At 47.4% G+C, this 18308-nt stretch overlaps 1 protein-coding gene across 1 annotated transcript in view; it reads left to right on the top strand.

Moving 5' to 3' along the window:
* VPS8 (vacuolar protein sorting 8 homolog (S. cerevisiae)) overlaps window positions 1–18308 on the top strand; it is a 93963-nt gene that overhangs the window by 62700 nt on the left and 12955 nt on the right. Inside the window, exons 34-41 of the mRNA XM_009993533.1 lie at window positions 1418–1507; window positions 1888–1934; window positions 7671–7812; window positions 8962–9051; window positions 9460–9502; window positions 10248–10351; window positions 11500–11578; window positions 12121–12203. Of these exons, the coding sequence (XP_009991835.1) occupies window positions 1418–1507; window positions 1888–1934; window positions 7671–7812; window positions 8962–9051; window positions 9460–9502; window positions 10248–10351; window positions 11500–11578; window positions 12121–12203 (678 nt within the window). The remainder of the gene's footprint in view (window positions 1–1417; window positions 1508–1887; window positions 1935–7670; window positions 7813–8961; window positions 9052–9459; window positions 9503–10247; window positions 10352–11499; window positions 11579–12120; window positions 12204–18308) is intronic.

The raw sequence follows: 18308 nt of genomic DNA, 5'->3' as shown, positions 1-18308 counted from the left end.
CAGCCTGTAGAGTTCCCTGTGGCTTTGCAGCCTCTTGGCTGCTTTGGGCTGTTCTTTCCCAAGGTATTAACCCTGCTCTCAGGCACTCAGAAGACTTAAAATAGTGAATAACGTTTTGCTAGGATGGTGCTGTGATTTCAGGTCTTTGAACAACTGTCCTTTCATCTGCTGAGGTGTGCAAGTAGCAAACCAGCCTCACCAGGTGAAACTGGCAGTATCTGGAGAGGCTCTTCTGTTCCTAATTCTTTCCTGATGATGGTGTGACAGAAGTGGGGTCTGTGATCAGTGCCACTTCTTTTCTCCATCATCCTACACAGTGGTTGTTCCTTCATCTCAAAAATAAAGCCCATGGCTTCCCTTCAGTTGTGGTGCTGTTTGTGTGGTCACTTTCTGTCCCCCAGGCCTGGTGTCAGTGCTGTCCCCCAAGGGCTGTCTGCCTAGGAAGTGCTAAGGTGTTCCAACCTGGCAGAGGAGGAAAACCCAACATCTGTTTCCTGGGGGTAGGTTGTGAGGGTGACACTGACCCAAGGGCTGCCTGGGGAGCTGAGCCATCTCACTCTTGCCAGTCTGAATTTGGTGGCTGCTACATCTGGCTGGATACCAAGCTAGAGCTACATAACTTCCTCAGATACTTGTTTTTTCTTCCAGAGAGATGTTTATGATATTTTTTCTTTCTTTACCAGTGTAACAGTTGGTTTTGTTTGGTAAAGCAGTGTTTTCTCCTTAGCTTAGAGCCTTTTGGGAAGGGTCTCCAGGTACCCAGCTGGAAGCATTAGGAGCAAAAAGCTCAGGTTCTAGGTTGTGTAAACTTGTATGATATGAAGCCTCTTAGATCAAGCTTGACAGGAGGAAAACAGGCATCTAAAAGATTAATTTTTTTTCCCTTTTATTCCAATAAATACATGATTTAGGGTTAGTTCATATCTGGGCAGGTATCAGTTGCAGTCGATCTAAAGGAAACCTGGTTTTAAGCCTCTGGTTCAGTTCAAGCCAGTTAACACTGTTCCCATGGGAGTGAGAAGTTCCCTGGGGTTCACTGGGGGCTTTGTTTCCTCTCTGCTGTTGGTACTAGGAAGGACTTGTTGGCAGGGGGTAAAAGGCAGTTGCCAGAAAACCTGAGGAGTCATTTTCTCACCTCAGACTGAGGTCTGGCCTCGCTGCTGTGGGGAGTTTTCATTCTTACAAAGCCTGTTGTGTAGCAAAATCATCAAGTTTCAAAAAAGCCTTTTTACAAGCTCCCTTTCCTTCTAATTTTTTTTTTTCCCAAAATCACTTTCTGTGCAAAGGTGGTTGTTGTTTCCCAGCTTTTCTCTCAGCAAAGATGCAGTAACAATGTGAACGGGGGCTGTGACGCTGCGTGGTTCTGTTGCCTCTGAAACTGGGGGTAATGGTTTGTGTTGGGTTTCACTCTCCAAAGGAGCTGCTGTTGCTGAGTCCCTGCAAAGCAGCTGACCTGGTGGCCATTCACTTCAGTGAGCAGATGGAGACCATCATTGCAAACCTGCAGGTAAAGTGTCCCCTGGGCTTGGTGCTGGACAGCGTGTGTCCCTTCCTGCCAGGAAGGGTTGCTGGGAGTCGTGGGGAATTGCTGCTGTGTGGGAAACAGAAGGAAACCAGCTTGATAGCCACTCAGCTGGAGGAATTGCTGCACCTGCATTATTTGGTCTGTTTGTAGAGTCCTGGCCATTAAAATGTGAGATCTCTAAGTTGCTGGTTTTCAGCCTGGAGTCAGTGTGCACTCCACACCCTCCCAGTGTCCACACAGGACAAAGGCCTAAACCAGTTTCCTCAGCAGGCACCAGCTGGGAACAGTGGTTTCCTCAGTGGGTACAGCTCAGAGATCACGTTATTTAAAACAGTAATAATCTGTCTCCTCCTGTTGTGCAGGACCAGTTCTTACTCTTCCAGTTCCTGAGGAGTCTCCTTGACCCAAGGTATGTAAGAAAACAGGACCATTTCCAAACTACAGCTTGCAAACATGGGTTACAATAGACTCCCTGGGAACAGTGCACCAGGTGACAACCTACACCCAAGGCTGGGGCTTGGAAGAGGTGACATTTCCATCTTATTTCAGAATTGCAGCTGCATTTCACTTCAGACTTCTCTTGAACTACTTGCTTGCTCCATCTGCTCCTGTTCTTTCAGTATTCCAGCCCTGGGTGTTCTCTTTCCATTGAATTAGTTTCAAATGCTACAAGATCTTGCTTTTATTTATGTATTTTGTAAGACATTGACATGTGCAAAGAACCAGCTGCCTTCAAGCCACTGGTGATGCAATCAGAGGAGAGATCTTGTTTGGACAATTAACTACAAATCAGTTGTGCTTTATGAGCAGGAGAGGTAGTAGGAAAAGGTAACATTATCTTAACTTAAGTGTCAGTGTTTCAGTTCCTTTTGAAGTGGAATAAAAGGCATGCTCTGGAAGCAAAGACCTGGAATTAATCACTTTTTTGGATTTTGTTAGGATTAAAATAATTTTAAAAGGACAGGTTTTGTTATTCCATTTCAATGAAGGTAGTCATTAACCTGGATTTTAATGTTATGCCTGGAGTGGCTTCCATAATGTTGGGTTTCACTCTCCAAAGGAGCTGCTGTTGCTGAGTCCCTGCAAAGCAGCTGACCTGGTGGCCATTCACTTCAGTGAGCAGATGGAGACCATCATTGCAAACCTGCAGGTAAAGTGTCCCCTGGGCTTGGTGCTGGACAGCGTGTGTCCCTTCCTGCCAGGAAGGGTTGCTGGGAGTCGTGGGGAATTGCTGCTGTGTGGGAAACAGAAGGAAACCAGCTTGATAGCCACTCAGCTGGAGGAATTGCTGCACCTGCATTATTTGGTCTGTTTGTAGAGTCCTGGCCATTAAAATGTAAGATCTCTAAGTTGCTGGTTTTCAGCCTGGAGTCAGTGTGCACTCCACACCCTCCCAGTGTCCACACAGGACAAAGGCCTAAACCAGTTTCCTCAGCAGGCACCAGCTGGGAACAGTGGTTTCCTCAGTGGGTACAGCTCAGAGATCACGTTATTTAAAACAGTAATAATCTGTCTCCTCCTGTTGTGCAGGACCAGTTCTTACTCTTCCAGTTCCTGAGGAGTCTCCTTGACCCAAGGTATGTAAGAAAACAGGACCATTTCCAAACTACAGCTTGCAAACATGGGTTACAATAGACTCCCTGGGAACAGTGCACCAGGTGACAACCTACACCCAAGGCTGGGGCTTGGAAGAGGTGACATTTCCATCTTATTTCAGAATTGCAGCTGCATTTCACTTCAGACTTCTCTTGAACTACTTGCTTGCTCCATCTGCTCCTGTTCTTTCAGTATTCCAGCCCTGGGTGTTCTCTTTCCATTGAATTAGTTTCAAATGCTACAAGATCTTGCTTTTATTTATGTATTTTGTAAGACATTGACATGTGCAAAGAACCAGCTGCCTTCAAGCCACTGGTGATGCAATCAGAGGAGAGATCTTGTTTGGACAATTAACTACAAATCAGTTGTGCTTTATGAGCAGGAGAGGTAGTAGGAAAAGGTAACATTATCTTAACTTAAGTGTCAGTGTTTCAGTTCCTTTTGAAGTGGAATAAAAGGCATGCTCTGGAAGCAAAGACCTGGAATTAATCACTTTTTGGGATTTTGTTAGGATTAAAATAATTTTAAAAGGACAGGTTTTGTTATTCCATTTCAATGAAGGTAGTCATTAACCTGGATTTTAATGTTATGCCTGGAGTGGCTTCCATAATCTTGGAGTAATTTAACTCTGCCATAATTAGAGCAGAATGCAGCCATAATTAATGCAGAATGCAGCCATTTCTCCTGTAGTTGCCTTCTCATAAAAAGCAGCACATGATGTGTTCAAACCAGCCAGAGGAAGCAACTGCTGTAGCTGATCCTTCAGAAGACCTCAGCTTTCCTCTCTAATGCTGATGTTCATCAAGGAGATAAACCAGGTGCTGACAGGATGGTGGATGCCAGACTAGTCAATAAGCAAAAGAGAAGTGGGACAATTACTCAGAGAAATGAGCAAAGCACTTTGGATTCACATCTGGCAGTGACTGACAGTAAAGCAGAAGGTCTGGAAGGCCCAGGTTTAACCTGGTGTTATCAAACTGTGTTGTTAGAAAGAAGAGTTCTGTAGAGATCCTAGATTGCTGGAGAGGCATTTTTCTTCTTAAATATCACTCCAGGGCCTGAGGTCTTTTTTTCAAGTGCTCTAAGGCTGCTTCTGAGATCTACTGAAATGAGCTGAACTGTGTCCTGAGAGGGGTAGGGATGGAGGGAGAAATCTTGCCATCCAAGACCTCATCTGCTGACACCCCTGTACTTTGTGGTGTGCATACATTAAATAGTGATTAGGTTTTTCTGAAAACATCTGTCTTTCTTCAGTCAATCTAACTGTTGATATCCTTTTTTCTCTAAGCAAAATGCTTATTAAAATAAAGACTCTTAGAGCAGCAAATGAGCTTAAATACGAATGATTGCTTGATGGTGTGGGGACAGGACTCATCATGCTGGTATAACTATCCTAGTTGGTGGAATCGCATTAGGGATTAATTTGGCCCATTTAATTTAGCCTGAGATTTATTTTAAAGGAGGGGGGAGGGGGGAAACAGGGTTAGCAGAAATTGCCTGGGGAAATTAAAACCAAATATCCATATGTTTGTATCTTACAAGCAGTCATGGAAAAGGGAGGATGGAGTGAGGGTTGCTCAGCTCATTGATCACAGCCTTTGCTGCACTTCCATTTGAAGCTCTTCTTCCTCAGAAAACCCAGCTCAGTGAAGCGTGGCTGCCTGCAGGAGGTGGGGGTGCATTGCACCAAGAGCTTCCTTTGCTGAGCCACACAGGGCTGTGGATCCTGCAGGTCCTGCTGGGATGGCTCTTCTTGCTGCCCGTGACACTGGCACAGCTCACCTGGGCCAGGCTGTGGGGGATGAGCTCTTCCTTTTAGGAAAGAGCATGAAGAGTGTGGCAGGTGTTTGCCACCCTTATATTTAATATGAACATAATCATAGAATCATGGAATGGCTTGGCTTGGGAGGGACCTTAAAGATCAAAAAATCCAACCCCCTGCATGGGCAGGGACACCTCCCATCAGCCCAGGTTGCTCCAAGCCCCATCCAACCTGCCCTTCAACACTGCCAGGGATGGGGCAGCCACAGCTTCCCTGGGCCACCTGGGCCAGGCTCTCACCACCCTCACACTCCACAATTCCCTCCTCATGTCTCACCTCAATCTCCCCTCTTCCAGTTTTCATCCCTTCCCCCTTGTCCTCTCCCTCCCTGCCCTTGTCCCAAGTCCCTCTCCAGCTTTCCTGGAGCCCCTTCAGGCACTGGAAGGTGCTCTAAGGTCTCCCTGGAGCCTTCTCTTCTCCAGGCTGAACACCCCAATTCTCCCAGCCTGGCTCCAGAGCAGAGCTGCTCCAGCCCAAGGATCATCCCATTGAGCTGGGCAGGACCTGCTAGTGTGAAGACCAGTGCTTGATTCTTAATACTATCAAAATCCAGCTCTCTTTCCATTCTCTTTTCTCTTCATTTCCTGAGTGAAAGGGTGCAGTAGAAGGTCACCTTGCTCATGGAGTCATGGATACTTGGTGCCAGAGTTGTTTCAAGTAGAGCAGTGCCTCCCTTAGTGGCACTGGGGGTTTGTAGGGTGTGTGTGGTGGGTGGTGAATGCAGGAGGCCAGAATTTAGGGTTTGTGTTTTGTCCTGCAACAGTCCATTCTTTACTTGATGTCAGAACACAATAGTTTGGATTTTTGGCTACCTGTGCCCACATTTTGGACACTGATCAGTACCTGTGTCAGGCTTTCAATTTCTGGGCAAATATCCTTTATAATCAAGTGACTGACATTGTCATCACAGCAAGCTGCTTCTGGCTTCCTAGTGGCATGGTGTTCTCCTGGTCTGTCTTTGAGGACAGTGATCCTGTTGCCTCTTGTAGCTGCCAGGAAATACAGGATCATATTGTATATTGGACCTTTTCCATTCTGTGGCTGTAGGGTTTGCACATCAACACATTCTTCTGATTAGGAATTTCTGTCCAGAAAGGTAAAAAAACCCTAAATACCTTGATCTATTTTCTTTCCTAGCAGGAGCTTCAGAACAGGTCTGAGAGCCCTGGTTTCCTAGACAGGATAAACTTCTGTTTCTCTTCATGGTGCATCAATCCTAGATCTGTCACATGAAGTTGAACCTCACAGTGCTGGTGAACTGCTGATCTGCAGCTGTGTCTGGAAAGTATCTTCCTTTCCATCATAACTCTTTGAAATCTCCTGCTTCGTGTTGCTCTTTTTAAAAGCAAGATCAGTAGGAAACAGGACAGGGGGACATTCTTGGGTACTGCAAACAATTCTGGTTTCTGTTTTGTTTCAAACACATCAGGAGTTTACACAGTAATAAGCCAGGGGATCAGAAAATGAGCACTGGATGAACCACTGCAGTGCCAGCAGCTGCTGCTGGAAAGGAACTGGAAGAATCCTTTTTACAGTAACTTCTTTGCTGAATGAGTTTAATAGTTACTCTGGACTTCACCTGCAGAAACTACCTGGGCTTAGAATCAGGAGGGAAGCCCTGGTTTGGCCTCCTGAAGGGCTCAGGCTGGTCAGCATGATCCACAGTCCTTGGCCAGAAGAGAAGAATGTTGGGGCTGCACTGCTGGGTGCTGAGCATCATGGCAGTGTCCCTTGTCACAGGGCAGGGGGGGTCAGGGAGATACCAGGGCAGGAAGCACAGCAGAGGTTGGAGATCTCACCTGCCTGTGTGCTGGAGCAGGTCCTGTGGTGGGAGGTGAGGAGAGACCCTGGCCCAGGTTGCCCAGGGAAGCTGTGGCTGTCCCATCCCTGGCAGTGTTGAAGGGCAGGTTGGATGGGGCTTGGAGCAACCTGGGCTGGTGGGAGGTGTCCCTGCCCATGCAGGGGGGTTGGATCTAGATGGTCTTTGAGTCCCCTTCTGATCCAAACCAGTTTGTGATTCTGTGATTCTGTCTTTGGTTCCAGCCAGGTGTGGTTCTGTAGCACAGCAAACCCTGCAGAGAGGATGCAGCCTTGGCTGAACCACATGCAGGGGCTGGTTCAAAACCTTACACTTGGTGATCTGCTCTGCCAATGACCACAGAGTGCACAGAGTTGCTTCCTCTGCAGGAGAAAAACCTAATTCAACAGTTTTGTTCTGTCTGAGAATAAATAGAAAGGGGGATGTTTCTCTAAAAGAAGCATGAGTTCATATCTCAGTGAGGTAGATAAAATGGATCATATTCTTGCAGATGAAACATTACAATTTGGTAAAGCAAGTCAAAGAAGAATTTCAGGAACAATCAGCAAAGTATTTCTTCAAGCACATGCAGAGAAGGTCTGTAGGACAAATAGACAATCACAATCTGAAAAGACCACTCAAAGACCATATGGTTTCATTGGAGAAACCAGATGAGTTCTTTGTGCTCTTTGCCCTACAACTGCAGAAGGCCATGCTGGTTTATACTGAGGCATCAGTAGAATATGCAGAGGAGCAAATGAAGTGCCTACTGACAGACCTCCAGCACCACTAACTAGTAGAAACAGCATAACTTTTAACTTCTGTATCAAGGAGAAAAGACAACACACAGTTGAATAAGAAACTCTTTTTTCCAGTCAAACTTCTGGGCTAGAATTTGACTTGAGTCTTTTGTTTCTCTTTTGTTCCAGAGAAGGCATTAACCAAGACCTGATACACTTACCACCCTACATCACTGAGCAGTTCATCGAGCTGCTCTGTCAGTACAGCCCAGAGCAGGTTTTGGACACACTGAAGGTTCTGGAATACTGCAGGCTGGAAGAAACCATCCAGGTAGGAAAGGCATGTATAAGGACAGGGGCCTGGGCAGCATTCCAGTCAGCTCCCACCTCTTTGAAGTGCTGTACAAGTACTTGAGCCTCCGTTGTGGATTTGTTCCTGCATATTCTGTCAGTCCCTTTCTGCCACTGACCTGCTGTCCCTCAGCAGGCCCAGCTGGGTTTAATGCACTGATTTGGGGTTGAGCCTCAGGGCTAATGAGCAAAAGGCCATTAGTGCTTTGAGGCTACTGAGTAACTGCAGCCTGGCTGGGCTGGTTCTGTGGTGGAGGGATCTGAAATCATGGGCCTGGGGTTTTTAGAAAGCAACTCTGCCCAAATCTCTGCCCTCATTAGACCACACCTGGAGTGTTGCATCCAGTTCTGGGCACCCCAGTTCCAGAGGGACAGGGAGATGCTGGGAAGAGTCCAACAGAGGCTACAAGGATGATGAAGGGACTGGAACATCTGTCTGATGAGGAAAGACTGAGAGACCTGGGGCTGTTTAATCTGGAGAAGAGAAGACTGAGGGGGGACCTGATGAATGTCTATGAATACCTGCAGGGGGGTGTTGAGAATGGGCCAGTTCAGTGGTGCCTCTGACAGGATGAGGTGAAATGGCACCAAGTGACAACACAGGAAGTTCCACCTCAACATGAGGAGAAACTGCTTTCCTGTGAGGGTGACAGAGCCCTGAGACAGGCTGCCCAGAGAGTCTGTGGAGTCCCCTTCTCTGGAGACTTTCCAGACCTGTCTGGACACTGTTCCTGTGTGAGCTGCCCCAGGTGTTCCTGCTGCAGTAGGGGGGTTGGACTTGATGATGTTCAGAGGTCCCTTCTGACCCCAGGGATTCTGTGATTCTAAAATTTATCTGGCACTGGGAGAGTAGCTATTTCTGCCCTTTATGAAAATTGTAACAATAACCAGTCCTTGATCTGGATTTATAGAGATGTTTTTAGTTTTGTTGTTGAAGGTGGCAGTGCTGCCTGGTGGTGCAGAACTGCAGGGCAGCTGGTGGGGGGAGGCAGGGGTGCTGCTCAGAGTGGGTGACATGCCTGGGAACACAGGGAGCACAATCCTTCCTGATCATCAGCTTGTCATTCTGAACAACCACCAGTGCATTTCTTAAGACAGACTTTTACCTTTCTTTTTTCTTCCAACTCAGATAACCCAGAAGCATCAGCTCCATGAAGCTTCTTCATATTTACTGGAGAAGAAGGGAGATATCCATGGTGCCTTCTTGGTGATGCTTGAGGTACAGCACACTGAAACCCTGGCTGTGGCATTTTTGCCAAGCCAGCATGGCATGACATCAGCAGGAGGGCCTGGGCTGGGGTTGGATGTTGCCAGTGCTCCCAGTTTGTTTCCCTGTAGAATCCATGGGAGCATTTACCTTCTGCCCAGTAACAGTATGTTGAGTTGTCTGAAGATCAGCATATTTTTCTGGCATGGCTTCAAACATCTGGCAGATAACAGATATGAAAATTGGTTTTCTTAATAAAAAATCATCTCTCAGCTCCTCTTTTCCTTTCAGTATTTGGGAAGATACTTTTGCTATGTTAGTCAACCTGGGGAGGAAAAGGAGGGTGAGCCTTGCAACCACACCTTGTCAAGGTGCTGCTGTCACCATCTGTTCACTGCTCTGTTCTCTCTCTTCTTTCAGTGGTTGCAGAGCAAGTTGCTGATGCTTACACAGGATGATGAAAGTAAGAGTTAATCAAATTGAATTCCATTTTCTACTAAAAAGGCAGACAAGTGTAAAGTGCAGATGCCTGACACCTGGCATAATGAGATCCTATTTCAAGTTTCTAGGTATCATGGTGTCATTTTTAAAATGATCTGCATGTGACTGTGGGAGTTTTCTGAGGGCACTTCCTTACTTTGTGCCTCTGGTCTTGCCAGAGATGTAGACCAAGCTGGAGGGGGGGGTGGGGGTGGGGTCTGTATGTGTGGTGTGCTGCCCTGTTAGCATTTGGATTGTGCCTGGTGCTCCTCCTGGCTCACCAAACATCTTTCCTCTGATAGAATCCATTCAAACTCATTGCTGAGCTTCAGCAGATGATCTATATCAACAGTGATGAGAGACATCTGGAAGCAGCTTTTTTTGAGGCAAGCTCCTCAGACAAGGTAGAATGTTCTACCTACAGAAAATGAGTATAAGCACAAGTGCACTGTTCACTAGCCCAAAGGTCCTGGGCACCTCATTAAATGCAGTGCCCATATCTGTTACTTAATTGTATCCTAAACCACAGCTAAAATCTCCCTGTTCAATCACATGACATATTTTATATGCCTGGTTTATTGTGCCATTCAGGACAAGTGTCAAGAATCAGGAGCTGTGTCTTAATTTAGTTGCTCCTTGTGCTGAACAGGCTTTAGCTGAACAGCTGATTTTGTTTTGCAGAATGCTTGGGACTTAATGCAACTTGTTTTTTCCCCCCCAAAACTTAGGCACAGCTGAACTCCCCTTGCTAGAAAACATTGAAGATACCTTAATGAAAACAATTGCCCTTTGCCAGAGAAATTCACACAATTTAGACCAGCAGCAGCGAGAGGTAAAGTAGTAAAAAAATGTATCACTAAAATCAACAAAGGCCTCTGCATCTTCTGAAGCTTTCTCTTCACATGCTGCTTCCCTTCCCTATCTGCTGGGTGCTGATGTGTCTCAAGCAGCCATTGTTTCCCTCTGCCTTGTGCTCCTCTTGCACTGGTCCAGGTTTTAGACCCACAAGAGAGAAATCCTCACCTGTAAGGGTGAAGCACAAGGTGAAGTGCCCATCAGCAGTGGAGAAGCAGAGCACACAACACCCTTTCCCACTTTTTTAGCTCCAGTTGGGATTTTGGCTTGAGTGTCAGTCGATCCAAGTGCCTGAGCAGCTCTGCTCTGGAGACAGGCTGAGAGAGTTGGGGTGTTCAGCCTGGAGAAGAGAAGGCTCCAGGGTTGGAAGGGTCTCGCCACCTCCTCATATCTCACCTAAATCTCCCCTCTTCCAGTTTTAATCCATTCCCCCTCATCCTCTCTCTGCCTGCCCTTGTCCCAAGTCCCTCCCCAGCTTTCCTGGAGCCCCTTCAGGCACTGGAAGGTGCTCTAAGGTCTCCCTGGAGCCTTTGAGTTGGTGGATCCTGTCCCACCTGCTGGAATTGCTTTGTTGCTGCCCAAATCAGATTTGACTGTGGTCACCAAGGTGAGGACCAGCTTCCCCAGTACAGTATTATGGGAATTTTCACATCTCCTATATAATGTCTGAAGAATTTAGATGCCCCTTTCCAGTTGGAACCTATCTGCTGTCTTCCCTGTTCTTTGGACGCTCTCCATACCAGAGAGTTTGCATCTCACATGGGGAAGAAGTTGGGGACTGAATGAAAGAAAAGTAGACTGTTGTCAAAATTCCAGTAGAGGAACAGATGAGGATGGAGAAGAGGGAGTAACAGGAGCCCAAGGTCTTTGATGGTCAGAGCCCAATGAAATAATATCTTGGAGCAAGAAATGAACAACCTCGACTGAAAGCAGGTCCTGAAGTGCTTTGCTCTCAGGATATTTTAGCATCTTCTGGTTCTGTTCCATTGCAGTCATGAGAGGAAGTCATTCTGTCCTTCAGAACGTGGAATTGAGCCTTTGGAAATGGACTCCCATGTTGGTTACAGCTCATTTTCAGTACTGCTGTCTTCTTACTGGTTTTTTCCTTATATCCCATGGTTGCAGGCCCTCTGGTTTCCCCTCCTGGAGGCCATGATGTCCCCACAGAAAGTGTCTGGTTCTTCACAGGGTCGATACTCGGAATGTAAGTATTCTGGCTTTGGTGACCCCAAGTACTGATCAGAACCTGTGAGCTGTCTCCTCCTCTACTGAATGGATAGAAAAGCAGTTTTGCTACTCCCTACCTTTTCTGCTCCTGCAGTAGATGTGACCTGCAACCTCCTACTGGGCACAGGTTGCTCCAAGCCCCATCCAACCTGCCCTTCAACACTGCCAGGGATGGGGCAGCCACAGCTTCCCTGGGCAACCTGGGCCAGGCTCTCACCACCCTCACACTTCACAATTCCCTCCTCATGTCTCACCTAAATCCCCCCTCTTCCAGTTTTCATCCCTTCCCCCTTGTCCTCTCCCTCCCTGCCCTTGTCCCAAGTCCCTCCCCAGCTTTCCTGGAGCCCCTTCAGGCACTGGAAGGTGCTCTAAGGTCTCCCTGGAGCCTTCTCTTCTCCAGGCTGAACACCCCAACTCTCCCAGCCTGTCTCCAGAGCAGAGCTGCTCCAGCCCTTGGATCATCTCTGTGGCCTCCTCTGGACTCTCTCCAACAGCTCCATTTTATGTTTGATATTTCAGCTTTGAAGAGTTTGACAATGCAAGTGCTGAATAACATGGCTGCATTTATTGCTCTTCCTTCCATCCTGCAGAGAATTCTCCAGGTGAGTTGCTGAAGAGAAGCAGCTTTTACTGAGCTGTGCCACTCATTGACTGGGGAGAGCAACTTCCAGGTTGTTAAAGATCAGATTAGCTAATTGTTTGATTCAAACTATTCCAGTAAAAGTTTACTTGGTGAGATAAGTGTTGGTATGACCTGGGGATGTGGGAACACTTGGACTTGTAAGAAAATAATTGAGTAATTTCTTCAAACCAAAGAAACCATCTTGAAGGCTCCAGTTACTTGGTGGTTTCAGGGGCAAAACCATGATGAATTTCTCAAAACTTGGGGCTAGATTTGTTTAAAGCTTTTTAGCTAATGGGAGAGACAATTGTGAAAACACTAAAGGAAGTCTGTGGCCTTTCTAGGAGCTCACGACTGGGCTGTTCTGACTGGTGATGCAATGTATTATTTTCAAGATGTTTGTGAGTGAGCAGCAAACATCTTGTGGAAGAGCTGATTTCAAAGCAGGAGCTTGGGTGGAGTGATCACAAGTGGATCCATGTTGTTAATTTGCAAAAAAGGCAACAGATGAGGTTGGAATTTAATAACATACCTTGAGAAATGAATTAGTGGCATTGCCTGTGTTGTGGAGTGGAATGATTGAAGGGTTGAGAAAGTGCTGAATTACTCTTTAGGGTTTCTATTCCAGATGAGAGAAGAAAAGGGCCTACAGGCTGAACACACCTCTGGGTTGGGTCTTCATGTTATGCACAGTCTTGGGTTTTGGAAAAAAACATAAAGACAGGGAAAGATGTTTTAAAAGAGTGGAGAGAAGGTGTGATCAAATGAAATGTGGTTTTGTCAGAGGTAGAAGGTGTTGAGCAAACTCAGAGGCTCTTCAATAACTGATTTTGTCTGATTGTAACTGGGGTATTAGACACAGTTTCCTCTCAGGCTTTGTTTGATGTTTAATGTAGGCAGGAAATGATAGAGAAACTGTGCAGGAATGAGTGGGGAGGGTGATGGGAAGGCTTTCCTGGTGATGTTGAGACTTCAACTTCAAGAGGCAAACCAGTGGCCATGGTGTGGGTACCACAGTGGGGGGTGTAACAGGGTGGGGGGAGATCCTGTTCCTTGGGATGAGGAGGAATTCTCATTTGCAGTCTTCAAATATTTCATCCCATTTCTGTTCTTGCAGAGTGACTCTCTTTGCAGAAAGAGAAAATCCCTGCCCTGGAGGATGGCAAATTCATGTCCTGGAGGCACCAGATGAGGGGATGTGTTTGTCAGGTGGTTGGTGTGGTGGCACAACCCCAAAGGGTCACAGGCTGCTGGCAGTGCAGGGGGTGCAGCCCTTTTACTAGGGACAGAAATGTGCAAAGGCATCATTCAAAGCACCATGTGCAGCCCTGGTGACTGGGTTTGGAGGCAGGGGGAAACTTCTGCTCCTTCCAGTTCCCTGCTCAGCCTTACAAATCTAGTCTGACAAAGCTGAGATTGAAAAAGGCAGGTGTTTTTGTACGACTAGAGGAAAAAATGGGGAGAGAGGGTGACTTCTTAAAGTGCATTCAGAGATGACTGAATTCCAGGTAAGGAGCTTAAGTATCAGAACCCTATAAAATAGGAGTAGTCATGGGAACCTTATAGCTCAGAAACAAGTACAGGAAAACTGGTGTTGTAAAACTCTTTAGAAGATCCTGTGGAAGGGAAGGTGGTACTTCTTTCCAGGATCTCTAAATAAAAGCCTTTGCCTCTGAACACTCATTCTTTTATAGATTTCATTCTCTCCCTCAGACTCACTTGTTTTGCAAACACCTCGGCTGGGTGGGAATGAGGGATCTGCCCCAGACCATTTCTAGGCACCAGAGAGGAGATCAGCCCCCAACTGCATTGCTGGGGGTTCTGGCTGATGATGACAGCTTGGGTTTGGACACCCTAGTTATGTCCTTTAGATGCTGCTGCCTGTTAGAAGGTGGATTTTTGCCTCTGAATCTCACTTAAGCTTCTGTAAATCAGGCCAGAGTGCTGCAGCTTGTGTTTCCCCTTGTGTGAGATGCAGGTCTGTGCTCTGCTCTCCTGCTGGGCCAGCAGCAATGTGGTGCCTGGTGTCCTGCAGACTGGTCATCCTCCTCCTGGCAGGACATGGGGTCTCCTGCTGTAACTTGCTGTCCTGGGCTCTCACCAGTGCTGCCTGCAGTGCCTGACACCAGCTGTGCAGCTGGGAACAAAGTGGCCTTTGTTAGCAGGGCAGACCATGGATTTAACTCTTTGTTCTAGGGCTGAAAACCACACATTTCTATTCTTGCTGTGTTCACTCCAAGCTTGCTTTCTGGATTTCTGGGATTGCATTCCTCTGGGTCACTTCACTTGGGTGTTTGCATTTTATCCAACTCTTGCTTCAGGGCCTGCCCTGGGGGAGGGGTGTTTTGGGTGTTCCTTGGTGCACAGCCTGGCTCTTGGGAGGATGTTGCTTTGAATCCAGCTGGGAAGATGATGGTGGGAATGGTGAGGAGTCTCACCATGTCTTTGGGTACCCAGCTCAAACGTTCATGGGGTTGGAACCCTTGCCATGTTTGGGATCAGGGAAGACACTTCCCCTGTGTCAGACAACAGGGAGTGCTGGAAATTTTTTTTGCTTCCCTTTGTAGTGTCCTGTCATCTGCTTCCTTGGATTATCTGGGAGTGCTATTTACATGCCCAGTGGGGAAGAATCACAGCATGGCCAGTGTACAAGGTGTTTCCCCAGAACACTCTGCCTTAACAGCTGTCTCAGCTGGGAGGATCTCTGCTTTGTTGGCCCTGGCTGGGAATTCATTCTGCCAAGCTGCATAGTTGCTCTTTGGAGCCACATTATAATTCTACACCCTGGTGCCAAACTGTTCTGTCCTGGCTCTGAGCAGCACACAGGGCCTATTCAGAATGTTACTCACCTGTCACTTTAACTGTCACCACAAGTCAGTTCTTAAACTAGCTCTTCTGGGCCCTGGAGAATATGCAGCACTTCCCAAGCCCTCAAAGTATTAATGTGAAACACAGAATTAAAAGCTGTGCTTGTCTGGAAATGCCTTCTTTTCCAGCAGGGGTTGAGTCTTGATGGTAGAGCATAGAGGCTCTGGAGCTGCAGGGCTGGGAGGCAGAACAGCTGCCCAGGAATTAAGTGGGGGATTTTTGTAAGGTGGATGACATCAGTAAACAAGGTAGATTACCCTGCCTTTTCTGGAAAGGACTTAGAGTATTCCAGTTTTAGTGGGCTGGTTTTCTTCCTCCCCTGGGCTTTACTGCTTACAGATTATACCTTATGCAAATGTTAACTTTGCAACCAAAATGCTTTGCTGAAGGGCACCTTGCAGAGTGCTGAGGGCTCCTTAGCTCTCCCAGGCTCCAGGCCCCAGCCTCTCATAGCACACAGCACCTTCCTCTGCTTGCAGTCATCTGAAATAACGATTACCACAGTCATGTTCGTGCTCATCCCTAATAATGTTGGGAAATTATTCAAAATAGGAAGTGTGAAATAACCATGAGTGACACTAGAGGAATCCTCTTGAGCATTAAGAAAAATTCCATGTCAGTAAGGACGTGGGTGCTGGCTGAAGAAGGCAGGAAGGTCACTGTTACTTCCCTTTCCAAGCTATGATCTCTCCTGAATGTTTTTAAATAGATGCAGCTGATGCCTCCTAAAACATGGAGAACTGGAGCAGCCAGAAATGTAAAACATACCTGTGGGAACCCCAGAGTGGGGAAGGAAGGAATCTGGAAAATCTGTCACAGAGTGGAAGCAGAAAGATCCAAAAAGCCTTTGCATGACTCTTTTCCATCTCTGCTCAGGATCCTGCCTCTTCTTGTTCCTTCTAGTGCGGAAGGTCAACCCTGGGATAAGTTTCATGTACAAGAGTTGTTCTGTCCCCTTACAGATGGAACAACCTGCCAATTAATGTGTTTGCTGAATTTGTAGTGCATTTATTAGCACAGTTCTGTGAGTGCTACTAGCAAAGCAAGTGCCATTTCCTGGAACCAGGAGGAGATGGAAATAGAGGAGACAGAAGGGGCTGGAAGGCTGGATGAGCACCTCTGCCTTGCAGCTGGAGAAGTGCCAGCTTTTCCTGATCCATTAGCAGCCCTGGGCAGTGAGTTTGGCTTTGGCTTCCCGTGCTGAGCCACATCCCCAGGGAAATCCCAGCCTGTGATCTGTGCCTGGCTTGGTGCAACTTGCTGTTACTAACGTGCCATACCACACGGGCTGTTTGGAGCACGAATTCCAAACAGAGACCAGTTTTATAAGGTGGAATTAATGAAACATACTCCTCCATAAAAGTAAGTGATCCCACAAGGCTCTTGTGACTGTCAATTTTATGGGGGCTGAAACCAGCAAATTGGAAGGAAGCATTACAACTTGCTGGAAAGGTGCCAGGATCCCATGCAGGTGAGCAGCTGCAGCCCAGGGTGTGCGGTGGCTGCTGGCAGGGAAGCTGCATCAGCTTCACCACTTGGATGTGACTGGCTGGAGCACATAGCTCCTCTGTGGAGAAAAGTCCATTCTCCTCTTACCTGCCATTTGTTAGAGGTCATTAAGCATGAAATGAGACAAACTGAGCAACAGCAACTTGGCCCTCAGCTTCGTGTCCCTCCTCTGCAAAGCTGTAGGTGACTCTTCTGTCTTCCTGTCTCTTCTTCCTCCTCATTCTCTATCCAGACATGAAGGAAGTTGCTTTGAAAGTCTCCACTTGCAGCTTGGGGAGTTTGATTGCATCTGTAGAGTTTGTGAGTCACCTGTGTGAGCTTCCTTGGCCATATACCTGAGTGCTGTAGGAAACTGGTGGGTACCAAAATAACCTGCCTTCTGTTCTGGATCACGTACGCGCTGCTGGGAGTCCCGAGTTCCCTGTTGCCCTCCATAATTCATAGGGTGACTCAATCTGGTGTAGTTTCCATGCTGTTGCTTTTAAATTATGCATGCAGAAAGAAAACTTAGTGTTGTTTGAAGCTTCACTGTTCACCTAGTAAAAAAGTAGCTGCTGCAGCGTGCTGAGGTCTTTGTTCTGAGCTGATTTTGCATCTGTTGATACTGCTCGGTGTTGGTTTTATTTAGGCTTAGGTGCTGGTGTTTCAGCCTGTCACACTTCTCTGAAGACTGTTGCTCAAAAATTGCGTGACTCTGTGTCTGTGACTGTCCTGGTGACCTCCCTGGGTATCTTACACTGGAACTTCATGCTACTTTAGTAGCACTTGCTTCTTCGCTTTTGATCATCCTCTCTGCTCCTCACTCTCAGTCCCAGCACAGACTCCTGCCCCTTTTCTCATCCCTCCCATCCAGAGCTTGTTCATTCAGCTCCTTCTGTTCCAGTTTCCACTGTCTCTCCACTGTTTTTCTTCTCTCTGGGTTACTTTTCACACCTTGCCAGTCCATCTCTGGTTTTTCACCAGTGCCTTTCCCATCCCACCAGGCAGCCCCTCCCAGCAGCTTCCCCCACTGCCTCCCAGCAAGGCTGAAGGCCTTTTTCCACATCCAGTTCCATGGCTACCTGTTAGGAACTGGGATTTCTGTTACTAGAGCCTCTTTTGAGGCATTCCCAGCTAGACTTGTCCTGCTGGCAGGTGTGTGCTTGGCTCTTGGGCAGGTCTTGGGCAGGAATGGAGGCAGGACAGGAGCTGTGCTTCAGGGGGTGCTGGGGAGGCTGTTCTCCCATGTGGGTAACAACAGGACCAGAGGAAATGGCCTGAAGCTGCACCAGGGGAGAGTCAGACTGGAGATGAGGAAGAGTTTCTTTACTGGAAGAGTGGTCAGGCACTGGGACAGGCTGCCCAGGGAGGTAGGGGGGGGAGTCACCATCCCTGGAGGGACTCAAAAGCCATGTAGATTTCGGATGTCAGGGCATGTTCCAATGTCCAAAGTTGGTTTGTGTTGCTGGTTGGACTTGGTGGTCTTAGAGGCCCTTTCCAATCGTGACAATTCTGTGATTTTAAGTGGATGTTCAGTTTGGAGCAGGCCTAAGGAAAGTGGTTGAGCTGCTCAGGGCAATGACTTGAACCACAACCCTTCACTTGTGCTGCTGGGCACAGAAATGCAGCTGCTCCTGGTCACGTGGAGATGTTCCCTGCAGCAGCAGCAGAGCTGCAGGCCCCTGTTCTCTGTATGATCATCTGTCATCTGGGATGTGAGAGCAGGACT

Source organism: Chaetura pelagica, unplaced genomic scaffold (genome assembly GCF_000747805.2).
Source record: "Chaetura pelagica isolate M959 unplaced genomic scaffold, ChaPel_1.0 scaffold192, whole genome shotgun sequence".
NCBI classification, from domain to species: domain Eukaryota; kingdom Metazoa; phylum Chordata; class Aves; order Apodiformes; family Apodidae; genus Chaetura; species Chaetura pelagica.
The sequence above is the reverse complement of the archived record's forward strand: the minus strand, read 5'-3'. Positions and strand labels throughout refer to the sequence as shown.